The following is a 23,640-nucleotide window of genomic DNA, read 5'->3' as shown; positions in this document are numbered from 1 at the left end:
GTCCGATAGTTTGTGACCCCATGGACTGCAGCACACCAGGCTTCCTTGTCCATCACCAATTCCCAGAGCTTCTTCAGACTCATGTTCATCGAGTCGGTGATGCCATTTAACTATCTCAACCTCTGTCGTCCCCTTCTCCTCCTGGCCTCAATCTTTTCCCGCATCAGTCTTTTCCAATGAGTCAGCTCTTCACATCAGGCGGTCAAAGTATTGGAGTTTCAGCTTCAACATCAGTCCTTCCAATGAACACCAGGACTGATCTCCTTTAGGATGGACTGGTTGGATCTGCTTGCAGTACAAGGGACTCTCAAGAGTCTTCTCCAACACCACAGTTCAAAAGCATCAATTCTTCTGCATTCAGCTTTCTTTATAGTCCAACTCTCACATCCATACATGACCACTGGAAAAACCATAGCTTTGACTAGACAGACCTTTGTTGGCAAAGTAATGTCTCTGCCTTTTAATATGCTGTTTAGGTTGGTCATAGCATTTCTTCCAAGGAGCAAGCATTTTTTAATTTCATGGCTGCAGTCATGATCTGCAGTGATTTTGGAGCCTGAGAAAATAAAGTCTGTCACTGTTACCATTGTTTCCCTATTTATTTGCTATGAAATAATGGGACCAGATCCCATGATCTTAGTTTTTTGAATGTTGAGTTTTAAGCCAGACTTTTCACTCTCCTCTTTCACTTTCATCAAGAAGCTGCTTAGTTCTTTGCTTTCTGCCATAAGGGTGGTATCATCTGCATATCTGAGGTTATTGATATTTCTCCCAGCAATCCTGATTGCAGCTTGTGTTTCATCCAGCCTGGCATTTTGCATGATGTACTCTGCATAGAAGTTAAATAAGCAGGATGACAATACACAGCCTTGATGTACCCCTTTCCCAATTTGGAACCAGTCCATTGTTCCATGTCTAGTTCTAACTGCTGCTTCTTGATCTGCATACATGTTTCTCATGAGGCAGGTCAGGTGGTCTGGTATTCCCATCTCTTCAACAATTTTTCACAGTTTGTTGTGATCCACACAGTCAAAGGCTTTGGCGTACTCAATAAAGCAGAAGTATATGTTTTTCTGGAACTCTCTTGCTTTTTCTATGATCCAATGGATGTTGGAAATTTGCTCTCTGTTTCCTCTGCCTTTTCTAAAACCAGCCTGTACATCTTCTCAGTTCACATGCTGTTGAAGCCTGGCTTGGAGAATTTTGAGCATTACTTTGCTAGCATTTGAGATGATTGCAATTGTGTGGTAGTTTGAATAATTGTTGGCATTGTCTTTCTTTGGGATTGGAATCAAAACTGACTTCTTCCAGTCCTGTGACCACTACTGAGTTTTCCAAATTTGCTGGTACATTGAGTGCAGTACTTTCACAGCATCATCTTTTAAGATATGAAATAGTTCAACTGGAATTTCATCACCTCCACTAGCTTTGTTTGTAGTGACACTTCCTATGTCCCACTTGACTTCACATTCCAGGATGTCTGGCTCTAGGTGAGTGATCACATCATCATGGTTATCTGGGTCATTAAGATCTTTTTGGTATAGTTCTTCTGTGTATTCTTGCCACTTCTTCTTAGAATCTTCTGCTTCTGTTAGGTCCATACCATTTCTGTCCTTTATTGTGCCCATCTTTACATAAAATATTCCCTTGGTCTCTCTAATTTTTTTGAGGTGATCTCTACTCTTTCCCATTCTATTGTTTTTCTCTATTTCTTTGCATTGATCACTGAAGGCTTTCTTATCTCTCCTTGCTATTCTTTGGAACTCTGCATTCAAATGGGTATACCTTTCCTTTTTTCCTTTGCCTTTAGCTTCTCTTCTTTCCTCAGCTATTTGTAGGGCCTCCTCAGACAACCATTTTGTCTTTTTGCATTTCTTTTTCTTGGGGATGGTCTTGATTACTTCCTCCTGTATAATGTCACAAACCTCCATTCATAGTTCTTCAGGCACTCTGTCTATCAGATCTAATTCCTTGAATCTATTTCTCACTTCCATTGTATAATTGTAAGGGATTTGATGTAGGTCATATGTGAATTGTCTAATAGTTTTCCCTACTTTCTTCAATTTAAGTCTGAATTTGGCAATAAGGAGTTCATGATGTGAGCCACAGTCAGCTCCTGGTCTTGTTTTTGCTGACTGTATAGAGCTTCTCCATCTTTGACTGCAAAAAATATAATCAGTCTGGTTTTGGTATTGACCATCTGGTGATGTCCATGTGTAGAATCTTCTCTTGGGTTATTGGAAGAGGTTATTTGCTATGACCAGTGAGTTCTCTTGGTCTTTTCTCTGCTTCATTCTGTATTCCAAGGCCAAATTTGCCTGTTACTCCAGGTATCTCTTGACTTCCTACTTTTGCATTCCAGCCCCCTATGATGAAAAGGACATCTTTTTGGCATGTTAGTCCTAGGAGGTCTTGTAGGTCTTCATAAAACCGTTTGGCTTTAGCTTCTTTAGTGTTAGTGGTTGGGGAATGGACTTGGCTTACTGTGATATTGAATGGTTTGCCTTGGAAATGAACAGAGATCATTCTGTCATTTTTGAAACTACACCCAAATACTGTATTTCATACTCTTTTGTTGACTATGAGGGTTCTCTATTTCTCCTAAGGGATTCTTGCCCACAGTAGTAGATATAATGGTCATCTGAATTAAATTCACATATTCCCTCCATTTTAGTTCACTGGTTCCTAAAATGTTCACTCTTGCCATCTCCTCTTTGACCACTTCCAATTTACCTTAATTCATGTACCTAACATTCCATGTTCCTATGCAATATTGTTCTTTACAGCATCAGACTATTTCCATCACCACTCACATCCACAACTGGGCGTTGTTTTCACTTTGGCTCTGTCTCCTCCTGCTTTCTGGAGTTATTTTTCTACTCTTCTCCAGTACCATATTGGGCACCTACCGACCTGTGGAGTTCATCTTTCAATGTCATATCTTTTGGCCTTTTCATACTGTTTATGGCATTCTCAAGGCAAGAATACTGAAGTGGTTTGCCATTCCCTTCTCCGGTGGACCACATTTTGTCAGAACTCCATCATGACCTGTCTGTCTTGGGTGGCCCTACATGGCATGGCTCATGGTTTTGTTGAGTTAGATAAGGCTGTGGTCCATGTGATCAGTTTGATTCATTTTCTATGACTGTCATTTTCATTCTGTCTGTCCTCTGAGGGATAAGGATAAGATAAGGAAGCTTATGGAAGCTTCCTGATGGGAGAGACCGACTGGGGGGAAATCTGGGTCTTGTTCTGATGGGGGGTGGGGGCATGATCGGTAAATCCTTAATCCAGTTTTCTGTTGATGGACTGGGCTGTGTTTCCTCCCTGTTGTTTGACCTAAGACAAAACTATAGTGGAGGGAATGAAGATCATGGTGACCTCCTTCAAAAGGTCTTGCGCATGCACTGTTGTATTGAGTGCCCCTGACCCTGCAACAGGCCACTATCCACCCACGCCTCCACCAGAATCTTGGACCCTCATGGGCAAGTCTGGGTCAGTCTCTTGCGGGGTAGGGTCTCTTCTTCTGGGTCCTGGTGTGCACAAGGTTTTGTTTATGCCCTCCAAGAGTCTGTTTCCCCATCCGGTGTAAGTTCTGTAATCAAATCCCACTGGCCTCCAAAGTCAAATTGCTTCGGGGTTCTCAGTCCCTTTGTCAGATCCCCAGGTTGGGAAATCTGTTCTGGGTCCTAGAATTTTCTTAACAGTGCAAGAATTTATTTGGTATAATTGTTCTGCACTTTGTGGGTAATCTGCTCAGCAACTCTATGGCAGGGTTACTGGCGACCTCCTCCAAGAGGGCTTATGCCACATGCTGTGTGACCCAGGTATGCTGCACCCAGAGCCCCTGCCCCTGCGGCAGGCTACTGCTGACCCGTACCTCTGCACGAGACACTCAAACACTCAAAGGCAGGTCTGGGTCAGTCTCTGTGGGCTCTCTGGGTCCTGGGCACACAAGATTTTGTTTGAGCCCTCCAAGCATCTCTGGCGAGTATGGGATTTGATTCTAAATGTAATTATGCCCCTCCTACCATCTTGCTGGGGCTTCTTCTTTGCCCATGGACATGGAGTGTCTTTTTTTGGTGGGATCCAACATTCTCCTGTGGATGGTTGTTCAGCAGTGAGTTATAATTTTGGAGTTTTTGCAGGAGAAGATGAGTACATGCCCTTCTACTCTGCCATCTTGTGGGTCACAGTGGTCCCATCAAAGGCTCAGATTAAGCCCTTGGAGTTGGAACAGCTATCTTTAGTTCCAGCACACAGCTGACTAGGTAGGGGCAGAAGCCTTTTAAGGCCATTCATGTATGACTTAAATCAAATCCCTTATGATTATACAGTAGAAGTGACAAATAGAGTCAAGGGATTAGATCTGATAGAGTGCCTGAAGAACTGTGGAGGAAGGTTAGTAACACTGTACAAGATGTCATGACCAAAAACATCCCCCAAGAAAAAGAAATGCAAAAAAGCAAAATGGCTGTCTGAGGAGGCCTTACAAATAGCTGAGAAAGGAGGAGAAATGAAAGGCAAAGGAGAAAGGGAAAGATACACCCACCTGAATGCAGAGTCCCAAAGAATAGCAAGGAGAGATAAGAAAGCCTTCCTCAGTGATATACTCAAAGAAATAGAAGAAAGCAATAGAATGGGAAAAACTAGAGCTCTCTTCAAGAAAATTAGAGATACCCAGGGAGCATTTCATGCAAAGATGGGTACAATAAAGGACAGAAAGCAGAACCTAACAGAAGCAGAAGAGATTAAGAATAGGTGGCAAGAATACACAGAAGAATTACACACAAAAAAAGCTCTTAATGACTGAGATAACCACAATGGTGTGATTACTCACCTTGAGCCAGACATCCTGGAGTGTGAAGTCAAGTGGGCCTTATGAAGCATTACTATGAACAGAGCTAGTGGAGGTGATGGAACTCCAGCTGAGCCATTTCAAATCCTAAAAGATGATGCTGTGAAAGTACGGCACTCAATATACCAGCAAAATTGGAAAACTCAGCAGTGTCCACAGGACTGGAAAAGGTCAGTTTTCATTCCAATCCCAAAGAAGGGCAATGTTAAAGAATGTTTAAACTACCACACAATTATATCCATTTCACATGCTCAAAATCCTTCAAGCTAGGGTTCAACAGTACATTAACTGAGAACTTACAGATGTACAAGCTGGATTTAGAAAAGGCAGAGAACCAGAGATCAAATTGCCAACATCCGCTGGATCATAGAAAAAGCAAGGGAATTTCAGAAAAACATCTATTTATTCTTCATTGACTATGCTAAAGCCTTTGAATGTGTGGATTACAACAATCTGTGGAAAATTCTTAAAGAGTTGGGAATGCCAGACCACCTGACCTGCCTCCTGAGAAATCTGTATGCAGATCAAGAAGTAACAGAACTGGACACGGAACAACGAACTGGTTCCAAATCAGGAAAGGAGTACATCAAAACTGTATATTGTCACCCTGCTTATTTAACTTATTTGCAGAGTACATCTTGTGAAATGCTGGGCTGGATGATGCTCAAGCTGTAATCAAGATTGCTGGGAGAAATATCAATAACCTCAGATATGAAGATGACACCACTCTAATGGCAGAAAGCAAAGAAGAACTAAAGAGCCTCTTGATTAACATGAAAGAGGAGAGTGAAAAGTCTGGCTTTAAAACTCAGCATTCAAAAAACTAAGATCAGGGTATCCAGTCCCATCACTTCATGGCAAATAGGCGGGGTAAAAATTTAAACAGTGACAGATTTTATTTCTTGGGCTCCAAAATTGCTGCAGATGGTGACTGCAGTTGTGAAATTAAGACACTTGCTCCTTGGAAGAAAAGCTTTGACCAACCAAGACACCATATTGAAAAGCAGACACATCACTTTACTGACAAAGATCCGTCTAGTCAAAGCTATGGTTTTTCCAGTAGTCATGTATGGATGTGAGAGTAGGACCATAAAGAAGGTAGAGCACCAAAGAATTTATGCTTTCAAACTGTGGTGTTGTAGAAGACTCTTGAGGGTCCCCTAGACAGCAGGGTGATCAAACCAGTCAGTCCTAAAGGAAATCAACCCTTTATAGTCAATTGGAAGTACTGATGCTGAAGCTCCAGTGCCTTGGCCACCTGATGAAAATCGACCACTCCTTGGAAAGGACCCTAATGCTGGGAAAGATTGAAGGCAGAAGAGGAAGACAGAGGATGAGATGCTTGGATAGCATCAGCGATTCAATGGACGTGAGTTTGAGCATACTCTAGGAGATGGTGAAGGACAAGGAAGCCTGGCATGCTGCAGTCCATTGTGTCCTAGAGTAGGTCACTACTGAGCGACTGAACCGTAACAACAAAGTTCTGACATGCCTGCCAGAACGTGCATATGCAGGCTTCCCCCCAAATCCAACACCCCTCCCTCTCTCTCATGCCCTTGCTGGTCATTCTTCATAACACAGTCCTTGAAGCACGGCTCCGAGTACCCGGAGTACTTACTCATCTAACTAAGCGCAAAGCACTGATTCATGCAAATAAGCGCAGGAACGCGTGCACCCAGGCTACGTTCACTTCAAATGTAAATACGGGCTCTTCCTGCCTCATCTATGCCGAGGTCACAGGCGGTGCATTGGAAACTGCACCAGGGGAGCAGAGAGGGCAGAGTGTAAGACTGTTCAGGCAGGCGAGGTATAGCCTGCCAGTGGGTCAGGAGCTCAGCCTCGAGGAGGGCAGGGCGCTCACCAGCCGGAAGCCACGCCAGGAGGAGGGTCGGGAGCTGGCGCGGACGCCGTCCCCCGGCGCCGCCGAGCCCGCTGACATCAGCCGCGCTCCTCCCCTCGCCTCCCAACACTCTCAGCTCCCGGCCGGACCCTCCCTCCTCCCACCACGTGTCCTCTCCCCTCCCTCCCGAGGGGCCGCGCGCACGGGAAGCCAGAGAGACGGGAAGGATGGCGCTGTGACAGCCGGGACGCAGCCCTCGGCGTCTGCACCGCGGCCCCGGCCCGCGCCCTGGCGCTCGGCCCGGCGGTGAGTGCGCGCGGGCGGACGGGGCGGGGGCAGCGCGGCCCCTCCCTCGGGCCCCAGGCCGCTGGGCCGCGGCGGGGGCGGGGGCGCCGACGCTGCAGCTGCTATCACCGCCGCCGCCGCCTTTGTTGCGGGCCCGCCGGGGGAGGCAGGCGGCGCCGGCCCCGGCCGCTCGGCAGGTGCGCTGGGGCCGGGAGCGGGCCAGGTGGGGAGGCGGGCCGGGCCGGGCGCGGGCAGGCAGGCGGCGGGAGCGCTCCCGGCGCGGGGCCGCGGAGAAAGGGAAATGGGACAAGATGGCTGGAGAAACCCGAGCGCGCCCCGGGGGCGCGGCAGCGGCGGCGGGCGGGGCGCCGTGCGGGTAGGCGGCGGCGGCGGCGGGGACTTCTTAAACCGCACCTTTGCTGTGGGGCGGCGCCCCCACCTCCCGGGAGCTGGCCGGGGAGGCCGTAGCTAAGTTCTGGCCGCAGCTTCAGGGATCTGAAGCCTGTTCACCCGCCCGAGACGTATCTTGCTGCATTTGCCCGTCCTTTTTGAAAATACCGAAGAAGCGGACTTTGAACTCCGGAAGGATCTTTTCTTTGGAAGCCTGGGAGGATGCGGCCCACCAGATGCACACTCACTTCACACCTAGGAATTGCCCGCGCCCCTAGAGGGCAGGAGCGCGGCCTTTGTACTGGCGTAGGAGCTGGGCGAAAGAGAATTTGCAGAAGAGAGAGTTTGCTGTCCAGATGCAATGAGTTTTGCCGGTGGGGGTGGGCCCCAGACCCTGGTGATTTCTGCCTCTTCTTGGGTATCCAAGCATTACTCTTCACTATGGGTCCTGGGGTTGGAAAGTCACTTAAAGGCAGAATGACTCTATCTTCTGACCTGGCTCATGGACAAAACCTTTGACTCTGGAAAATCCAGGTCTTCTGGGCCAACCAACCTCCTGACACTGAACTGGCCCTGTAGGAACAACCCAGTCGAGCGAGTGCACTATGAGTTCAAATTCCTTCATTGACAGGAAGCCAACACACCTGCTGCTGATTCCATGTTTGGGTGGCACTGGCTATGACAAAGTTCTGCCTTTTGATGCATTAATAAAACTTCCTGGAATGTTTACCCACCAACCTGTTATGCCCTTGGGTCTCTACAGAACCAGTCTGGTCTCTCTTCCAGTTTTTTAAATATTTGAAGACAGCCAGGTATGCTGACTGCCTGCAACCCTCTTCTTTTCATAACTAAATGTCACCTTCCAGCTTCCTGATGCTTTCCTTGAAGCCCTTCCTCCCCAGACCTGGCTCTTCCCTTTCTCTTGTACCCCTGAACTATCCTGGGGCTAAAAAGGTTTGTGTAACCTGAGCTATCCCCTTCACAGGCTTTGAAGAGTTCACACTAGCACCTGATTTTTCTGAACTGAATCTTGCTTGCAGAGATGGCATCCACAGCCTGCCCTTTCAATTTGACCCTGAAAGAAGAGGAAGAAGAAGAAGAGATTCAGAGCCGGGAACTGGAGGATGGCCCCACAGATATGCAAAAAGTCCGAATCTGCTCAGAGGGTGGATGGGTAAGTAAGTAGGTGTGGGGTCCTCACACAGCTGTGAGGGGCAGGCCTGGGAGCCAGGTTTGTAATAAGTCTCTTCCTCAGACAGCCACAGGAAGTAAAAATAGCCTAGCTTAGCCCAGTCCGGTGTGTTTGCATTCCTGAGAAAACAGTTCTGTGGCTTTAAAAGGCACAGTGAAGAATGGAGAAGCTAGTTATGAGAACTATCTCTTTAGCCATGTAATGTATCACCATCAAGATTGGAAGTCCAAGAGGCCACAGCTGTGTCTCTCTCCTGTACCCATGGATTCCCTATATCCTGCTTAATGCCAGGCACCTTGTAGATGTCAACTAAATGTCTGCTGACCCATGTGTAAAAGAAAAATTATTCTGGCACTTGCTTAGATAATAAGGAATATACTAAGGAATATATTAATATTCAGAACTACTGAGATGGGCTTCAAGACTGTCATAATAGGAGAGAGAAGAGAACAGGAGAGAGCTCAACAGTAAAGACAAGTGGGGATTTATTACCAGGAAAGAAAGCATAGGGCTCAGTGAATGGAAAATTGCTAAGAGGAGCCATCAACAGTGGGTGATTCTTTCTAAACTGACTTAGTGGAATTCTTGCTAAAACCGGGCTGTGCAGACTGTGGACCGTAGCAGGTGTGTGTGTCCAGGGTAGAGGCCGAGTGGAGAAGAGGGCTCAGAGGCTGACCAAATTTGGGGTGAGGAGAAAATCTTTGGCACCTACTACTGATTGAAGGGAACCACTTAAACCATTTAAGTCTTGGGGCTGATATGAGGAGAGCTTTATGGGATGAGGCCGGTTGGTTCTGTGTGAACATCTCTTACAGTAGTTGACCCAGGAGAGAACTGCATTTCCAGCTGGCCCTGGGTGGAGGGATTGGGATAGTAGGCAGCAGTGAGTAGGGAGCATACGCAAACCTTGTCATGTGATAGAATTCAAATTTAAAGCATAAATGCAACAGATTTTATAGTTCCAGTTGTGTACATTATTTACAGTACTTACTGGACTTTATGATAACTAAACATGCATGGTAAACATTTTAAATAAGCACCAAATGACATTCCTTTTCTCTGCTTAGTTTTACACTGTGTGTGAATGTCATTGGTATACATAGTATGCTTTGTTCCCAATGAGAGATCTGTATCCATAGAATCATGGTCTTTGCAAACTATCTCGTCCTACTCCCCTCCCACTGCATGAGGTGCAGCAGGGTTATCTGCTTTGCCCCTGGGATACACATGTATGCTGACTTCTGTTCTTAAAAACACCTCTTGAGCTGGAACCTTAAAAGTCGTGCATTTTGTTGTATGTATGTTATACTCAATTAGGAAGGAAAAAAAAAAAAATACGACTCCAGGCTGTGGGTTTGCCAGTCTAGCTGTTGAAGCTGGACTGCTTCTGTCTCTTCAGACCGTGCTGCTGTCCTCCTCAGTTCTAACCCCTACAGCTGGGGAGATTTTAGAGAGCAAGAGTCATCCCATCTAGCCCTGAGCAAGAACTCAATGCTTTGAGGCTATACTGGCCAACCGAGAACATTTAGACAGAATGGAGAAGCATGCAAAACAGGTGCAGTAGAAGCAAGCATTAGAGTCTGTTGGGACAACTCAGAAAAGAGCAAGGTGAAGCCCATGCTTGGCTGGGAAAGGAAGTAACCAGCGGAGCTGGAGGAGGAGGACTGGCATGTGTGGCATCCAGGCAACCTGCCATCCATCGGCAGTTACTCAGCACAGTGCTGGGTGTTACTAAGACAAAGTTCTTAGTCTCGTGGAATTATTAATACTTGTTTTATGTGGAAGACAGGAAAGTAAATCTGATTAATTACACAGTATTTGGAATTCTGTGGTAGATATCAGGTCTGGACAGTCTCTCCTACAGGCCGGAGAACTCCTGGAAAAAGCAAGCAAGGACCTGGTCTTGAGTAGTAGGTAGTTTTGCCCCCTCCCAGGTACATCTGAGTGGAGACATTTCTGGTTGTCATGACTTGTGGTGGAACTTGGGAAGTGGGAGAGCCTACTGACATCTCCTGGGTAGAGGCCCGGGATGCTGCCATATGTCTGTGATGCCCAGGACAGCCCCTGCAACAGAGAATGATCTGGCCAGAAGTGTCAGCAGTGCTGAGCGAAAAAAATCCTGTTCCAGGGCAACTAGAAGAAAACTATCAAATCTGTCTCTTACGTATGTGTTTTGGCTGTAGGTTGTGTTACGGTGATCAATAAAAGCTTTCAATCTTAAGAACCATGCTATAAGGGTAATATTGCATGGGAGAATTGGAGTAGAAATACCATTTCAGGTAGAGAAAAGGGAACATATACTTTTAACCAAGTCTTAGAGGTGGAACCAGCCAAGGGAAGGGAAGATCTTGCTATCTAGGAAGCCAGGAGCACAGGCACTGGAAAAAAAATTTATGTGTAGAGCCAGCTGTAGCTCTTGCAGCTGGAGCCTGCAGTGCGTGTCAGGGAGTGGAGGAAACAGTTGAGGGAAGCAAGGCGGGCCCCAGGCTCAAGCCAGCCACTCGGGGGTGTATGTTGCGCCCTGGAGTCTGAGCTCTCTCCTTAGAAGCTCTAAGGAAGAAGTCCTCGGTTCATCTTTCTTAAGGGACCCTGGGGTTTGCTACTGCCACGAGGAAGGGGCCTAAGTGACCTGCTGAGAAGGTGTGGGCATGGGAGTCAGACTTGCTAACTGTGACCTTGGGCAAGACACTTATCAGCCATTCACTCACCCATAAAACTGGGGTAGTGATCCCCGTATCCTTGTATTATCTAAAGGATTCAATAAGAGTGCAAGAAGGAGTGCCCTACGCAGTGCCTGGCATACAGCAGGCACTCTATCAGTGCACTGGTCCCAGGCCTCTGCCCTAAGAGCCCCACTGTCTTTGCTGAGTGGTTGTACAGCTTCGTTAGCATGCCTGGGCAGCATGTAAGTACTCCAGGATGGTTAGATAAGCATTGGAATGACAGTTCCTGGGGCCGAGCGAGGCAGCGCACACAAGCAGAAGGAAGAACACCTATCTGATGAGTCCTTGACCTAGGAAGGGAGGAGGGCAGGGATCAAGAGCCCCTACCTGTGAGGCCCAGCAAGGGTGGGTGTCTGGGGGTTGGACGCTGGCTGCCTGATTTCTGAGTTTGACCCAGGGCTGGCCCTGTTTACCTTCTGCTGTGCTTGGCCAGATAAAAGGCCTCTGTAGAGAGCAGGGAGGCCCGCATGGCCGGGCCTGGCTGAAGGCTTGCTCAGTTCTCACAAAAGGTTGCTGTGAGCAGAATTACTAAGCCACACTACACCATGTGCCCCTGAGGCATCATATGGGCTTGTCTGAGGACCCTCCATGGTACAGTCATAAATGGGAGGAGATGAATCCAACCCCGGCCTCCAGGTGCCTTCTCACCACTCCAGGGCTGCTATATTTTTACCACACTGGGTACGTGTTACCTTCTATGAGTGCTGATAGGGATCGCCCTTCTGAAATGACAGGCACAGCCAGTCCTGTGTCCTGTTTTATCAGCAAAGGGAAAGGGACTATAAATAGGTATAGCCTAGATCTGAAATTTCCTAGGGAGAGAAAAGGCCAAAGGGAGAGTTGTTCAAAAGCCTGGAAAGTGGGATGGAAAATCCCTAGATGCCTGGCTTTCCAGATTGATGAAATCTGAGCAGAGCCTGGAGACCCATCCACTATACTTCCTGGTATTTTACACTAGGCATTTTTGTCCATTCTTACTCCAAAGAGTAGGCTCAGTTTTGTGACAGTCAAATTTTAATGATTATTTGAAACTATTCCAGGTAGAACAAGAGAAGCGAAGAGAGTGTATACTTAAATCTTTGACTCAAAAACACCATTTCAAGGGATTACTTTCTACAGGAAGTGTCCTAGGCTTAGGAGAACAAAACAAAATAAGCCCAGGTTCTGCCCTCAGTGAGCTGATACTCTAGTGAAAGAAGCAGACAGGTAAACCAAGAGGATCCTGCAGTGTGATAAGTGCCTTGAGCCCAGGGCATTACAAGGTACACAGCCCAGGTTGAGGCCAGCTTGCCCAGGGAACAGGATATCTGGGCTGAATCTTGAAAGGTGGGTGGGTGTCAGCCAGGCCAAGAATGGGGAAGACTTCTGAAGCAGCATGTATGGAGACCTCCTGGTCTTTGGAGGGGTGGGAATGGTTTGTTAAGGAACTGCTGGAGTGAAGTTCTACTGAGCGTGCAGGGTAGAAGTGAGAGCATGCAAGCTGGGTACCAGGGAGGCCATTCTGCCCTCTGTAAGGGCCGGAGCCTTGAAGTCAGACATCCTAGGTCCCAGCCTCAACCCTATTGTTTATTAGCTGTGGGATTTTAGACCAGAAACAGGGCTGCTCTGAGCCAGTTTCCTCCTGGTTTAAATGGGGTTGTGCGGGGAAATAAATGAAGCAGTTACAGGGCCTTTCGCAGGAAGTTCTCCCTATGTAGAAGGGGCTGTGAGGGTGGGGAGGGATGGGGTGGACTTTGTGAATAAGGCAGAAAGGCCAGGAGGTCTAAATGACTGATGGCCAGACACCTGAAGAAGCTGCAGGCCGTGCAGACACTGAACTTTTCTAAGCTGATGGAAAACATCATCATGATCCCCCCAGGCCCTGGACTGCGCCACGGGAAATAGCTCTGAACACAGCAGCCCAGTGATGCTTTACCACTGAATATGAGCTTTGGAATAGGATTTTTAATGACTGCAAGATGACACATAGTAAAAAGAAAGAAAAGAGTTGAACAAGAGGAGGTTGGTCTGGGTGGCTTGGCCCACAGTGTCAGGGAGGTACGGGAGTGGGGAGTGGAGCTCTGTCTTTAGGGCTTTCTGCTGTGGGTCTAGGCATCAAAGCAAACCAGTTTGCTCTAGTATCTCATTACATAAATTGAAGCTCTAATTAGCCCTTCTCTCCTCCTCCTCATCCTCTTATGGATTGGAAAAGGCCAGATGAGGTCCCTTCTCTCACCGGCTCCTCCCCAGGCAGCTTTGGGTTCTGAGTCATACAATGGGGCTAGTGCTCTGCAACCAGCACCCCGGTGGTCTGAGGGTCTGTGACTGAGGGAGACAGCAGGGCTGTGTTGACAGGGGAACCGCCTCAGGATGTTCCTTCCTGTAGTCGACTGGCTCTGGGTGGGGGCTTAGCTGTGATCAGCTCTCCCTGCTTCGGGTGAGGGTCCAGTCTCTCAACCTGGTGATCCATGGTGGGGAGTTTTCATCTCAAGGTTTTGCTCTCCTTATCTGTGAATGAGAGTGTGGCAAGCACTCAGCAGGGCACAGAGGACCTTGCTGACATCCAGATTTTGCATCTTGGAGCCGTGTGAGGACTGATGTGTCTCCAGGCGCAGGCCTGCCCTTGTGAGATACTGGTGTGTGGTCTGCATCTGCATGTGCCGACGAGTCACTGAGAAAAGCCTGTTCACTGTTGCAGGTACCAGCCCTATTCGATGAGGTGGCCATATATTTTTCCGATGAGGAGTGGGAAGTTTTGACGGAGCAACAAAAGGCTCTCTACCGCGAGGTCATGAGGATGAATTATGAAACTGTCCTGTCTCTGGGTAAAACTTTGTTTTCCTTTGTCTCTTAGAAGCTCTGAGCCCAGAGAATTGATTCTATGTCTCTCTTCTCAGGTGTATCCAACATACCTCTCTCCTGAACCTGGACTCTGTTCCCTCAATGCCTGTGCCCATTTAATTTCCTGTTTTTGACTTAGGCAGGATATAAATATTGTGTCCTCTTACTCAGCAGCTCATGCCAGCTCTCAGAACCATCCTCATTGAACCCAGGTGTACTTATCAAAAAAAAAAAAAAAAGACATCTAAGAAATGTCTGTGGATCTGGGCCTGTACTTTATACGTTCCTAGGAGAGAAGGCAGGCCTCGCTGCTCTCCTGTCAGCCTCAGAAGCTTGGGGACATACCCCAGAGAATCCTTGTTGCTTCCCTCCCAGCACTGATATTATTAGAGTCTAACCATTTGGAGGGATTTCCCCACTTGGCTCATGCAGGTACTGGAATGCTCATTAGATCAATGGCTGCATAGACCCACTTCCCTGCTAAATGCAGTTCCTTTTTGTTGTTGCTAGTCCGGGCCCTCATTATCAGAGATCCATAAATTCCCTTGGACAGACCTATTTCCCATCATATTTTTTCTTTAAGTATCCCTGAATCCTTCTCTACTGTCTTTCATAAATCTCCATACTGAGAAGACTGTAGGGGTGAGAGTGGAGGGGAGGTTTGCTTAAGTACTACAAAGTACTTATTTTGGCAATTCTCCAAGACAGTAACACAGCTGTTAACCTGTTTTATTTCCTGTAAACAGAATTTCCATTCCCTAAGCCTGACATGATCACTCGGTTGGAAAGGGAGGAGGAGTCTCAGAATTCTGACGAATGGCAGCTCCAAGGAGGAACCTTTGCAGGTACTATGATTAACCCAATCCAGAAGGCATCCAGTGGGAAAATTATGAAGATGGATTTTAAGTTTACATTAAGGTACATTCTGGGGGGTATTTAAGCATAAGGCAAGGTTCTGAGGCAGGAAGACTGGGCTCTGGAGTTTCAAAATCTCCTTGTTTACCATGCTGTGTGACCTTCGGCAACTTCATCCACGTCTCTGATTGGCCATTTCTTCATCTGTCAACTGCGGGTTATAAATCTCAAGGTGCAACCTCGTATGCAGGTGAATGAAATTGAAGTTTGTGTGGCTTTGGCCCAGTGCACATCTTGAGTGCCTTGGGAGCATACCACACACATCTGAAAGCTAAGGAAAACAGCGTGGCAAAGCATGCATCCAGGGTAATTTACTTGACTTCCTGTCTGCTTCATCTTGGATGGAAAAAGCAGTGGCAGCTGTAGCACACATTTGAGCAAATGCGTCTAAAGAAGCATATAGTGTTGTACTGAGAAACAGCTAGAGAGCAGGAGTTGGATAAATACAGCTTCCCAACAGCCAGAATGATTTTATTTGCCTTCTCTTTATAAGTAATAGTTTAAAATGCTGTATTTCATTGATTCTAAAAGATGTATTTCTCTCATCACTTTAACATCTCTGCAGTTGAGAATGCTTCTTAAAACTGGTGGGTCTTCCCTGGTGGCTCAGATAGTTAAGAATCTGCATGTAATACCAAAGACCCAGGTTCAATCCTTGGATCGGGAAGATCCCCTGGAAAAGGGAATGGCAACCCTCTCCAGTATTCTTGCCTGGAGAATTCCATGGACAGAGGAACCTGGGCTACAGTCCATGGCATCACAAAGAGTCAGACATGACTGAGTGACTAACACTTAAAACTGATGGCATGTTAGTTTCACTAGTGGCATTTTTTTTTTTTTTCCTTAATGGCATGTAATGGTACATCTTGCAATTGATGGGTTCTTAGTTTGGGTGAGATATGGTAATATCCCTGAGTAATAGTCAATTTCTGTGACCACTCTCTAAATAGAAACATACAGTGAAACCCAGTTCTGACATGGGTATGCAGAAACCATCCTTCTGCCTTATAAGCTTAACTTTGCTAAGTGTGGTGTTGCTATCGATTTTCTTGGTTTAAGGGATATGATTCAGTTCATGATGCTACAAATTCTGTAACACTATGTGTAGAATGGGTTGTATTTGGCTTCTCACCCAGGTAAAGGTTATTGTGGCCCAGGCGTGGCCCTCAGAGTTAGTACATTCCTCAAGCTTGGTGCCCATGTTCAGTTGCCAGCCCTTGTCACTTTCTGGCTTTGCCACTTTGATGCGTTACTTAATTTTTCTACACTCATCCGCAAAGACAGAGTAAAGAAACGGTTATTGTGAGAATTAGATGTGGTCATCTATGGGAACTGGCATAGGGGTGAGGACTTTGGAAGTATCTGTTATTAAACTGACTGCTTTTAGTGAACTTCAGATTCAGGTAGTCTCGGTATTTTGACCAAAAAGAAATCAAGACATGACCCCAAAATCATTTGACTGATGGGCCCTATCTTCACCCCTCCCTGTATGTCTTCCAGAAAAGGAAGAATCCGACATGAAGCCCCCAGATGGGGCGGGCCCGATGAATGCAGCCTTGCAGTTTCCCCAGCCTCAGCACCTGGATGGCTTTGGCCTCCGTCTGCCTCGGGACATCACAGAGCTGCCCGAGTGGGGCGAGGGGTACCCCTTCTACATGGCCATGGGCTTCCCCGGGTACGACCTCTCGGCCGACGACCTGGCTGGAAAGTTCCAGTTCAGCCGGGGCATGCGCCGCAGTTATGACGCAGGGTTCAAGTTAATGGTGGTGGAGTACGCCGAGAGCACCAACAACTGCCAGGCGGCCAAGCAGTTTGGGGTGCTGGAGAAAAACGTCCGCGACTGGCGCAAAGTGAAACCGCAGCTGCAGAACGCCCACGCCATGCGGCGTGCCTTCCGCGGCCCCAAGAACGGGCGCTTCGCCCTGGTGGACCAGCGGGTGGCCGAGTATGTGCGATACATGCAGGCCAAAGGGGACCCTATCACCAGGGAGGCCATGCAGCTGAAAGCGCTGGAGATTGCCCAGGAGATGAACATCCCAGAGAAAGGGTTCAAGGCTAGCTTGGGCTGGTGTCGAAGAATGATGCGGAGGTATGACTTGTCTCTGCGGCACAAGGTACCCGTGCCTCAGCAGCTGCCCGAAGACCTGACCGAGAAGCTTGTCACCTACCAGCGGAGCGTCCTGGCTCTGCGCAGGGCGCACGACTACCAGGTGGCTCAGATGGGAAACGCCGACGAGACGCCCATTTGCTTAGAGGTGCCCTCGAGGGTGACTGTGGACAACCAGGGGGAAAAGCCTGTCTTGGTCAAGACGCCAGGGAGGGAGAAACTGAAAATCACAGCCATGCTTGGTGTGCTGGCTGATGGGAGGAAGTTACCTCCATACATCATTCTGAGGGGCACGTACATCCCCCCTGGGAAGTTCCCGAGTGGCATGGAAATCCGCTGCCACCGCTATGGGTGGATGACGGAGGACCTGATGCAGGACTGGCTGGAGGTGGTGTGGAGGCGGAGGGCGGGCGCCGTGCCCAGGCAGCGAGGGCTGCTGATCCTGAATGGCTTCCGGGGCCACGCCACCGACTCAGTGAAGAGCTCCATGGAGAGCATGAACACGGACATGGTCATCATCCCGGGGGGCTTGACCTCGCAGCTGCAAGTGTTGGATGTGGTGGTCTACAAACCACTGAATGACAGTGTCCGGGCCCAGTATTCCAACTGGCTCCTGGCGGGGAACCTGGCGCTGAGCCCCACCGGGAACGCCAAGAAGCCGCCGCTGGGCCTTTTTCTGGAGTGGGTCATGGTGGCGTGGAATAGCATCTCGAGCGAGTCCATCGTCCAAGGGTTCAAGAAGTGCCACATCTCCAGCAACCTGGAGGATGAGGATGACGTGCTGTGGGAAATCGAGAGTGAGCTGCCAGGCGGAGGGGAGCCGCCCAAGGAGTGTGACACTGAGAGCCTGGCAGAGAGCCGCTGAGGGAAAGCCGAGGTGAGCAGCCGGGAGGGGCCGCTGGGCGCCGTCCCCGCGGGACACGTCGGGTCTCACAAACACCCCTTTGTCTCTTGCCATTCTTTCTGAGAACTCTTCGACCCCACAGTGCAGTGCTGCAGGAAGCAGGCTGTCAGCATTTTCTTCATAGGAAATTTTGGTTGCCTGGCTTATTTCACGGGTATTTTGCATAATGCATGAAGTGAACGAGTGAGCTGCCTGAACATTTAATCTGAGAGCCATAATGCTGAAATTATTTAATCCTGAAGGAGCATAGTTTGACATGACTCCGTTAAAATGTTTTGTCTGCAAAACCAAAATTTTTCTTCCCCATATAAATCATGCTGAATATATAGGGCCAACATGTGTACCTGATTCACATGAAGCAACTGTGCTCACCTTGGCTAGCCTGGAGGGCTGGGATATAAGGACGTGTGCACCTTCAAACTGCGTCTCCTGGGTCTCAAGTTTCCATCTGGGGTAGTCTGCAGTAGCCCAGTGGGGAATGAAAGAAATAGCTTATGTTCACTTTTCCCTGGGACATCAAATGTCTGTTTTAAAGCATCATCTTATCCTCATGACGACATTCACATGAAATAAACAATTACAATAATTTCACAGACATGTGAAGGGTGATATTTTTAAACTGAAATTCTGTACCAAAAAACAAACCAGAGTGCTTATCTAGGACTCCAGTAAGTGAAGTCTGAAGACAATAAGGCCTGGCATTTTCAAAGTATAGAAGGGCCACGTCTTTAATAGGAAGTTGGGAGTGGAGGACTACCAAACACGAGTAGAATGATTCTTCCTCACACACCCCTGAGAGAGGAAAGTGACCACCTACAGTGGGCAGCATACAAAGAACACACACATCTCATTCTACTTTTTTATTTCCCTAATTTGTTCAGTTCACTTGTTCCTCCAGACAGTTTAATATGAAGAGAGCACTCCTTTTACAAAGGACCTAAATGTATCTTGATGTTTTTTTTCTTTCCTGTAAAGTATACTTAGGTATTTCCATCCTACTTGCTGCTTTCTCTAAATGAAATCTCCTGTCAGACACCCCCACTTCATGCTGCATAAGCTGAAGAGTGATTTAAGTCTCCTCTGCCCCCAAATCAAGTGAAAGTCACTCATGTCCCAACTCTTTGCAATGACCCCATGGACTATACAGTCCATGGAATTCTCCAGGCCAGAATACCAGAGTGGGTAGCCTTTCCTTTCTCAGAGGATCTTTCCAACCCAGGGATTGAACCCAGGTCTCCTGCATTGCAGGCAGATTCTTTACCAGCTGAGCCACAAGGGAAGCCCAAATCAAATTGTACTCCTAACATTGATGCCCAGTGTTACTCTGAGAACCCCAGAATTACAGAGCCAATTAGAAGTTCTTACAGTCAAAATCACTAAAATTGCTTTTTTCCCTTCATGTCCTCTAATCTATGAATTCAGCCTGCTAACCATTATACTGCATCCACTGAATATCAAATAGGAGTTATAGTGAGTTTTTACCATATTTACCTTCCTCCCCGACCCTGTTGTTGTTCAGTTGCTAAGTAGTGTCTGACTTTTTGTGACCCCATGGACTGCAGCACTCCAGGTTCCTCTGTTCCTCCTCTCCCAGAGTTTGCTCTAATTCATGTCCGTTGAGTCGTTAATGCTATCTAACCATCTCATCCTCTGCTACCTTCTTCTTTTGCTTTCAGTCTTTACCAGCCTCAGTCTTTTCCAATGAATCTGTTTTGCCTCAGGTGGCCAAAGTATTGGAGCTTCAGCTTCAGCATCAGTCCTTCCAAGTCAATCTTCAGTGTTGATCTCCTTGCTTTCCAAGGGACTCTCAAGAGTCTTCTCCAGCACCACAATTTGAAAGCATCAATTCTTTGCCGCTCAGCCACCTTCGAATTGTGGTGCTGGAGAAGACTCTTGAGAGTCCCTTGGACTGTAGCTTCCCGGGTGGGGTAGTGGTAAAGAATCTGCCTGCCAGTGCAGGAGACACAAGAGATGTGGATTCGATCCCTGGGTCAGGAAGATCCCCTGGAGGAGGAAAATGGCAACCTATTCCAGTACTCTTGCCTGGAAAATTCCATGGACAGAGGAGCCTGGTGGGCTGCAGTCCATGGGATCACAAAAAGTCAGGACACAACTGAGCACAATCATCACCACCTCGCATCCATGCCTGACTCCTGGAAAAATCATAGTTCTGACTATACAGTCCTTTGTTGGCAAAGTGATGTCTCTGCTTTTCAATATGCTAAGTTTGTCACAGCTTTCCTTCCAAGGAACAAGCGTCTTTTAATTTCATGGCTGCAGTCACTGTCTGCAGTGATTCTGGAGCCCAAGAAAATTGGTCACTGTTTTCACTTTTTCCGTATCTGCCATGAAGTGATGAGACCAAATGCCATGATCCTAGTTCTTTTTGATGTTGAGTTTCAAGCCAGCTTTCTCACCCTCCTCTTTCACTCAACAAGAGCCTTTTTAGTTCCTCTTCACTTTCTGCTATTAGAGTGGTATTATCTGCATATATGAGATTGTTGATATTTCTCCTGGCAATCTTGATTCCAACTTGTGATTCATCCAGCCTGGCATTTCACATGATACACTCTGCATATAAGTTAAATAAGTTAAATATACAGCCTTGCTGTACTCCTTTCCCAATCTGAAACCAGTCAGGTATTCCATGACCAGTTCTAACTGTTGCTTCTTAACTTGCATGCAGGTTTCTCAGGAGACAGGTAAGGTAGTCTGGTATTCCTGTCTCTAAGAATTTTCCAGTTTGTTGTGATCTACACAGTCAAAAACTTTAGCATGGTCAATAGAGCAGTAGATGTTTTTCTGAAACTCCCTTGCTTTCTCCATGATCCATCAGATGTTAGCAATTTGATCACTGGTCCTCTGCCTCTTTGAAACCCAGCTTTTATATCTGAAAGTTCTGGGTTCATGTACTGCTGAAGCCTAGCTTGAAGGATTTTAAGCAGATGACATTTTTGTGTATTAATTTTCTAAGGTGTATGCTACCCATAGGACTGGATCAAGAACTGTCAAAAGGAAGAAAACAAGGCTGGGGCACAGCTGTGGACATGGGCCGCGTATTTACATCCAATCAGAACCATGAGTTTCAGCTCATCTTGACAGCCACAGGTCTCTGTATAGTTGCCCTGGTTTTGAGCTGAGGAAGTTATAGAAGTAGACAGGATTATCAGTGAACAAGACATCTGAGAGGAGACATGGGCATAAAATGGCCTCTTCTCATCTGTTTGGAAATGTGACTAACGGAATGTTCATGAAGTTACACAGTGTCTAAAATCCAAAGGTTAACTCATACTTATGTTCTGTTTTCTAGCAAATAGAACTGTGTTTGGAACATTTGGGGAGGAAAAGCTTCAAGAAGATTCCTCGCAGCCTGAATGCACAGGGAGAAGCAGGAAAAGGCCGTGGGGCTTGAAATAACCCAGGTCTGGACAGCAGCCTGAGCATCTGGCCCTGGGATAGAGCCCAACGCCATCCTACACCATGAGGAGTCCGAGAAGTTGAGGACCCTTCATTTCATCAGAGACGTGATTAGAAAAGAAACTGCTTCTGCCTCATTTCTTGTTTTAGAAATTACATTTATGGAACCTGTAAATAGGTGTGAACGAACGTATTTCCTAGAGAAGAGACCATTTGTTCAACACCAACAAGAAACTCATCATATGGGCCCAACTCCACTGGTATTCTTTCTTTGGAGAAAACCTCAAGTTAATGTTTTTCCTTCTGCCTCTAAAAATGCTTCCATCAGTAGAACCTGTCCCCACACAGGTCAAGACTGCAGAGAAGGCTTTGTAGAAATGGTCATTTATGTACACGTGCTACTTACACATTTCCTTTTTTGGAAAAATGAGATGCTAATAATGACAAAATTCAGACATACTGGCCTAGTGCCAGCAGATGGCTTTTCTACAGACAAACTAGGTTAGTATGGAAGATACAGATTAAAATAAACTATGCTATTTTATTTATCTTCCCAATCTGGTCGGCAGCTAGACTTTTCTAGGGTCTCATTTAATGGCCCTATTTTTCGTTATGATTATATTTAATGATAGGGTAGCATTTAGTACACAAGCTCTTTTGTTTCTCAGGCTGCCTGCAGAAGTCTCCATAAATTATCTGCTGTCTACATGGTACAAAGCCCATTGACTCACCTGATACTGTTTGGTTAATTCCTCTAATATTTTTATCACAAGGGTGGTAAGAGGGCTTGGGCCTTTAGCCACAGCTGTTTCAGGACTTCTAAACTTCTATCCCGCAGAAATAGGTGGGAGATCCTTGAAATTTTACACTATACTAATTTGCATTCCCACATAAGTTGGGTGTTATTAAAACATTCCATCAAAGCTACCTGTGCTACAAAAAAATATGCCAGAACCTCATAGACAAAGCCATTGCTAGAAACATCATTCCAATGTCAGATCTGGATAACAGGTTACCATAACCACTTTTCCTTCCTATAGACCCAGCTCATTTGTATAATATTCTTGGCATCCTGAAACACCTATTTCTACTCAGGTACTCATTCCTATTATTAGTGACCCACGTTCCTCATTTTTTAAAACCAGTTTTCCTCCAAGAGGGGAACTGTAACTTCGGTGTCTAATTACTTTTCAAAGTTTGAATTGTTTCCTCATTTGCTTTTAGCTGCACTGTATTCTTTGTCATCTCAAATGGCATCTAAATCCAGCTACTTTTCATTCCAGAAGTTTTCATTCCCTCCAATTCCACTTAATTTATCCTCCACTATCCTGGTTCCTGGCCCTTTCCTCTTTATGTCCTGTTTTACTTGTTTTGGGAGCTTAAAGGATTTTCTAAGACCTAGTTTTTGGTTCCTACACTGGAGCCATAGTTGTCTTGCAGAGAAGAGTAGAAAATGGGTTCAACTCCTGTTTCAGTCCACCAACACCTCCTTGAGTCTCATCATCAGCTGACAGATGATGCCTTACGGTTGCATAGCACTGGAACTTCCTAGAGTAATGGCTCTACTGTCAGGGTTTTCTGGGCTCACTCTTCCACTGACTTATGATCTATGCCTAACAGAGCCCCAGTACAACTATTTTGCAGAATGGCTATTACCCTAGAGATACTATAGCACATACTGAGGCATAGTTGTACTCCCCAGTAGATAGGAACTGACGCTAACAATAAACTTTGATAATAAAGACAATAGGCTCTGGTGGTTTATTATCTGCTAGCATTTTTAAATAGTCACATTTCAAACTCTCATTTACACTTCATTCTCCACTCAGTTTGGTACCAATATATTATACCCTTGAATAAAAAAGTCTGTTCATGGGATGACAATGTAATTACTGTTGGTATCTTTAAAGGTAAATATGTGTGGTTTCCAACTGGCTTTTAAAGGTGGGGGAAAGGGCCCTAGCAAAAATAGCTTTTTCCCTGTCATGTTTAGTGACTGTTTTCAGGAATGGAATGTTACCAATCAATGAAGGAAATCCATAAAGGGATATTAAAAGAATGGAAACATGCTAGCAGGTTGATGAATAGAAAACTTGGTCCTGTTTTGATAAATATTTTTTAAAATGAAAGTATGATGAATCTATATGCCTTTTAATATTGTGCTTTTAGTAATTGCCATGCTGGTTGGT

At 46.5% G+C, this 23,640-nt stretch overlaps 1 protein-coding gene across 3 annotated transcripts; it reads left to right on the top strand.

Annotated features, from left to right (window-relative positions):
- The first annotated feature begins 6,855 nt into the window (after positions 1-6,855).
- On the top strand, positions 6,856-23,198 carry POGK (pogo transposable element derived with KRAB domain). Of its 3 annotated transcripts, none has more exons than XM_040229962.1 (6): positions 6,856-7,004; positions 8,414-8,547; positions 13,966-14,092; positions 14,855-14,953; positions 16,524-18,007; positions 21,345-23,198. In XM_040229962.1, the coding sequence occupies exons 2-5, from the start codon at positions 8,416-8,418 to the stop codon at positions 17,993-17,995; spliced, it is 1,830 nt and encodes a 609-aa protein (XP_040085896.1). In that variant the 5' UTR covers positions 6,856-7,004; positions 8,414-8,415; the 3' UTR covers positions 17,996-18,007; positions 21,345-23,198. The 3 variants fall into 3 exon arrangements, with proteins under 3 accessions (XP_040085896.1, XP_040085898.1, XP_040085897.1); XM_040229964.1 differs by lacking the exon at positions 6,856-7,004 and adding an exon at positions 7,131-7,180 and having other exon boundaries at positions 21,345-22,008; XM_040229963.1 differs by lacking the exon at positions 6,856-7,004 and adding an exon at positions 7,423-8,185 and having other exon boundaries at positions 21,345-22,008.
- The last annotated feature ends 442 nt before the right edge of the window (positions 23,199-23,640 follow it).

Source organism: Oryx dammah, unplaced genomic scaffold, assembly GCF_014754425.2.
Source record: "Oryx dammah isolate SB20612 unplaced genomic scaffold, SCBI_Odam_1.1 HiC_scaffold_28, whole genome shotgun sequence".
Lineage (NCBI taxonomy): Eukaryota > Metazoa > Chordata > Mammalia > Artiodactyla > Bovidae > Oryx > Oryx dammah.
This window is presented reverse-complemented; position numbering and strand designations above follow the sequence as displayed.

What these genes read in the sequence shown, in the direction of transcription:
- POGK (XM_040229962.1), top strand. Translation starts at nt 8,416, where the DNA reads ATGGCATCCACAGCCTGCCCTTTCAATTTGACCCTGAAAGAAGAGGAA. An exon ending in TCTGCTCAGAGGGTGGATGG is followed by an intron (nt 8,548 to 13,965) that starts GTAAGTAAGTAG and finishes TCACTGTTGCAG; the next exon opens with GTACCAGCCCTATTCGATGA. An exon ending in TGAAACTGTCCTGTCTCTGG is followed by an intron (nt 14,093 to 14,854) that starts GTAAAACTTTGT and finishes TCCTGTAAACAG; the next exon opens with AATTTCCATTCCCTAAGCCT.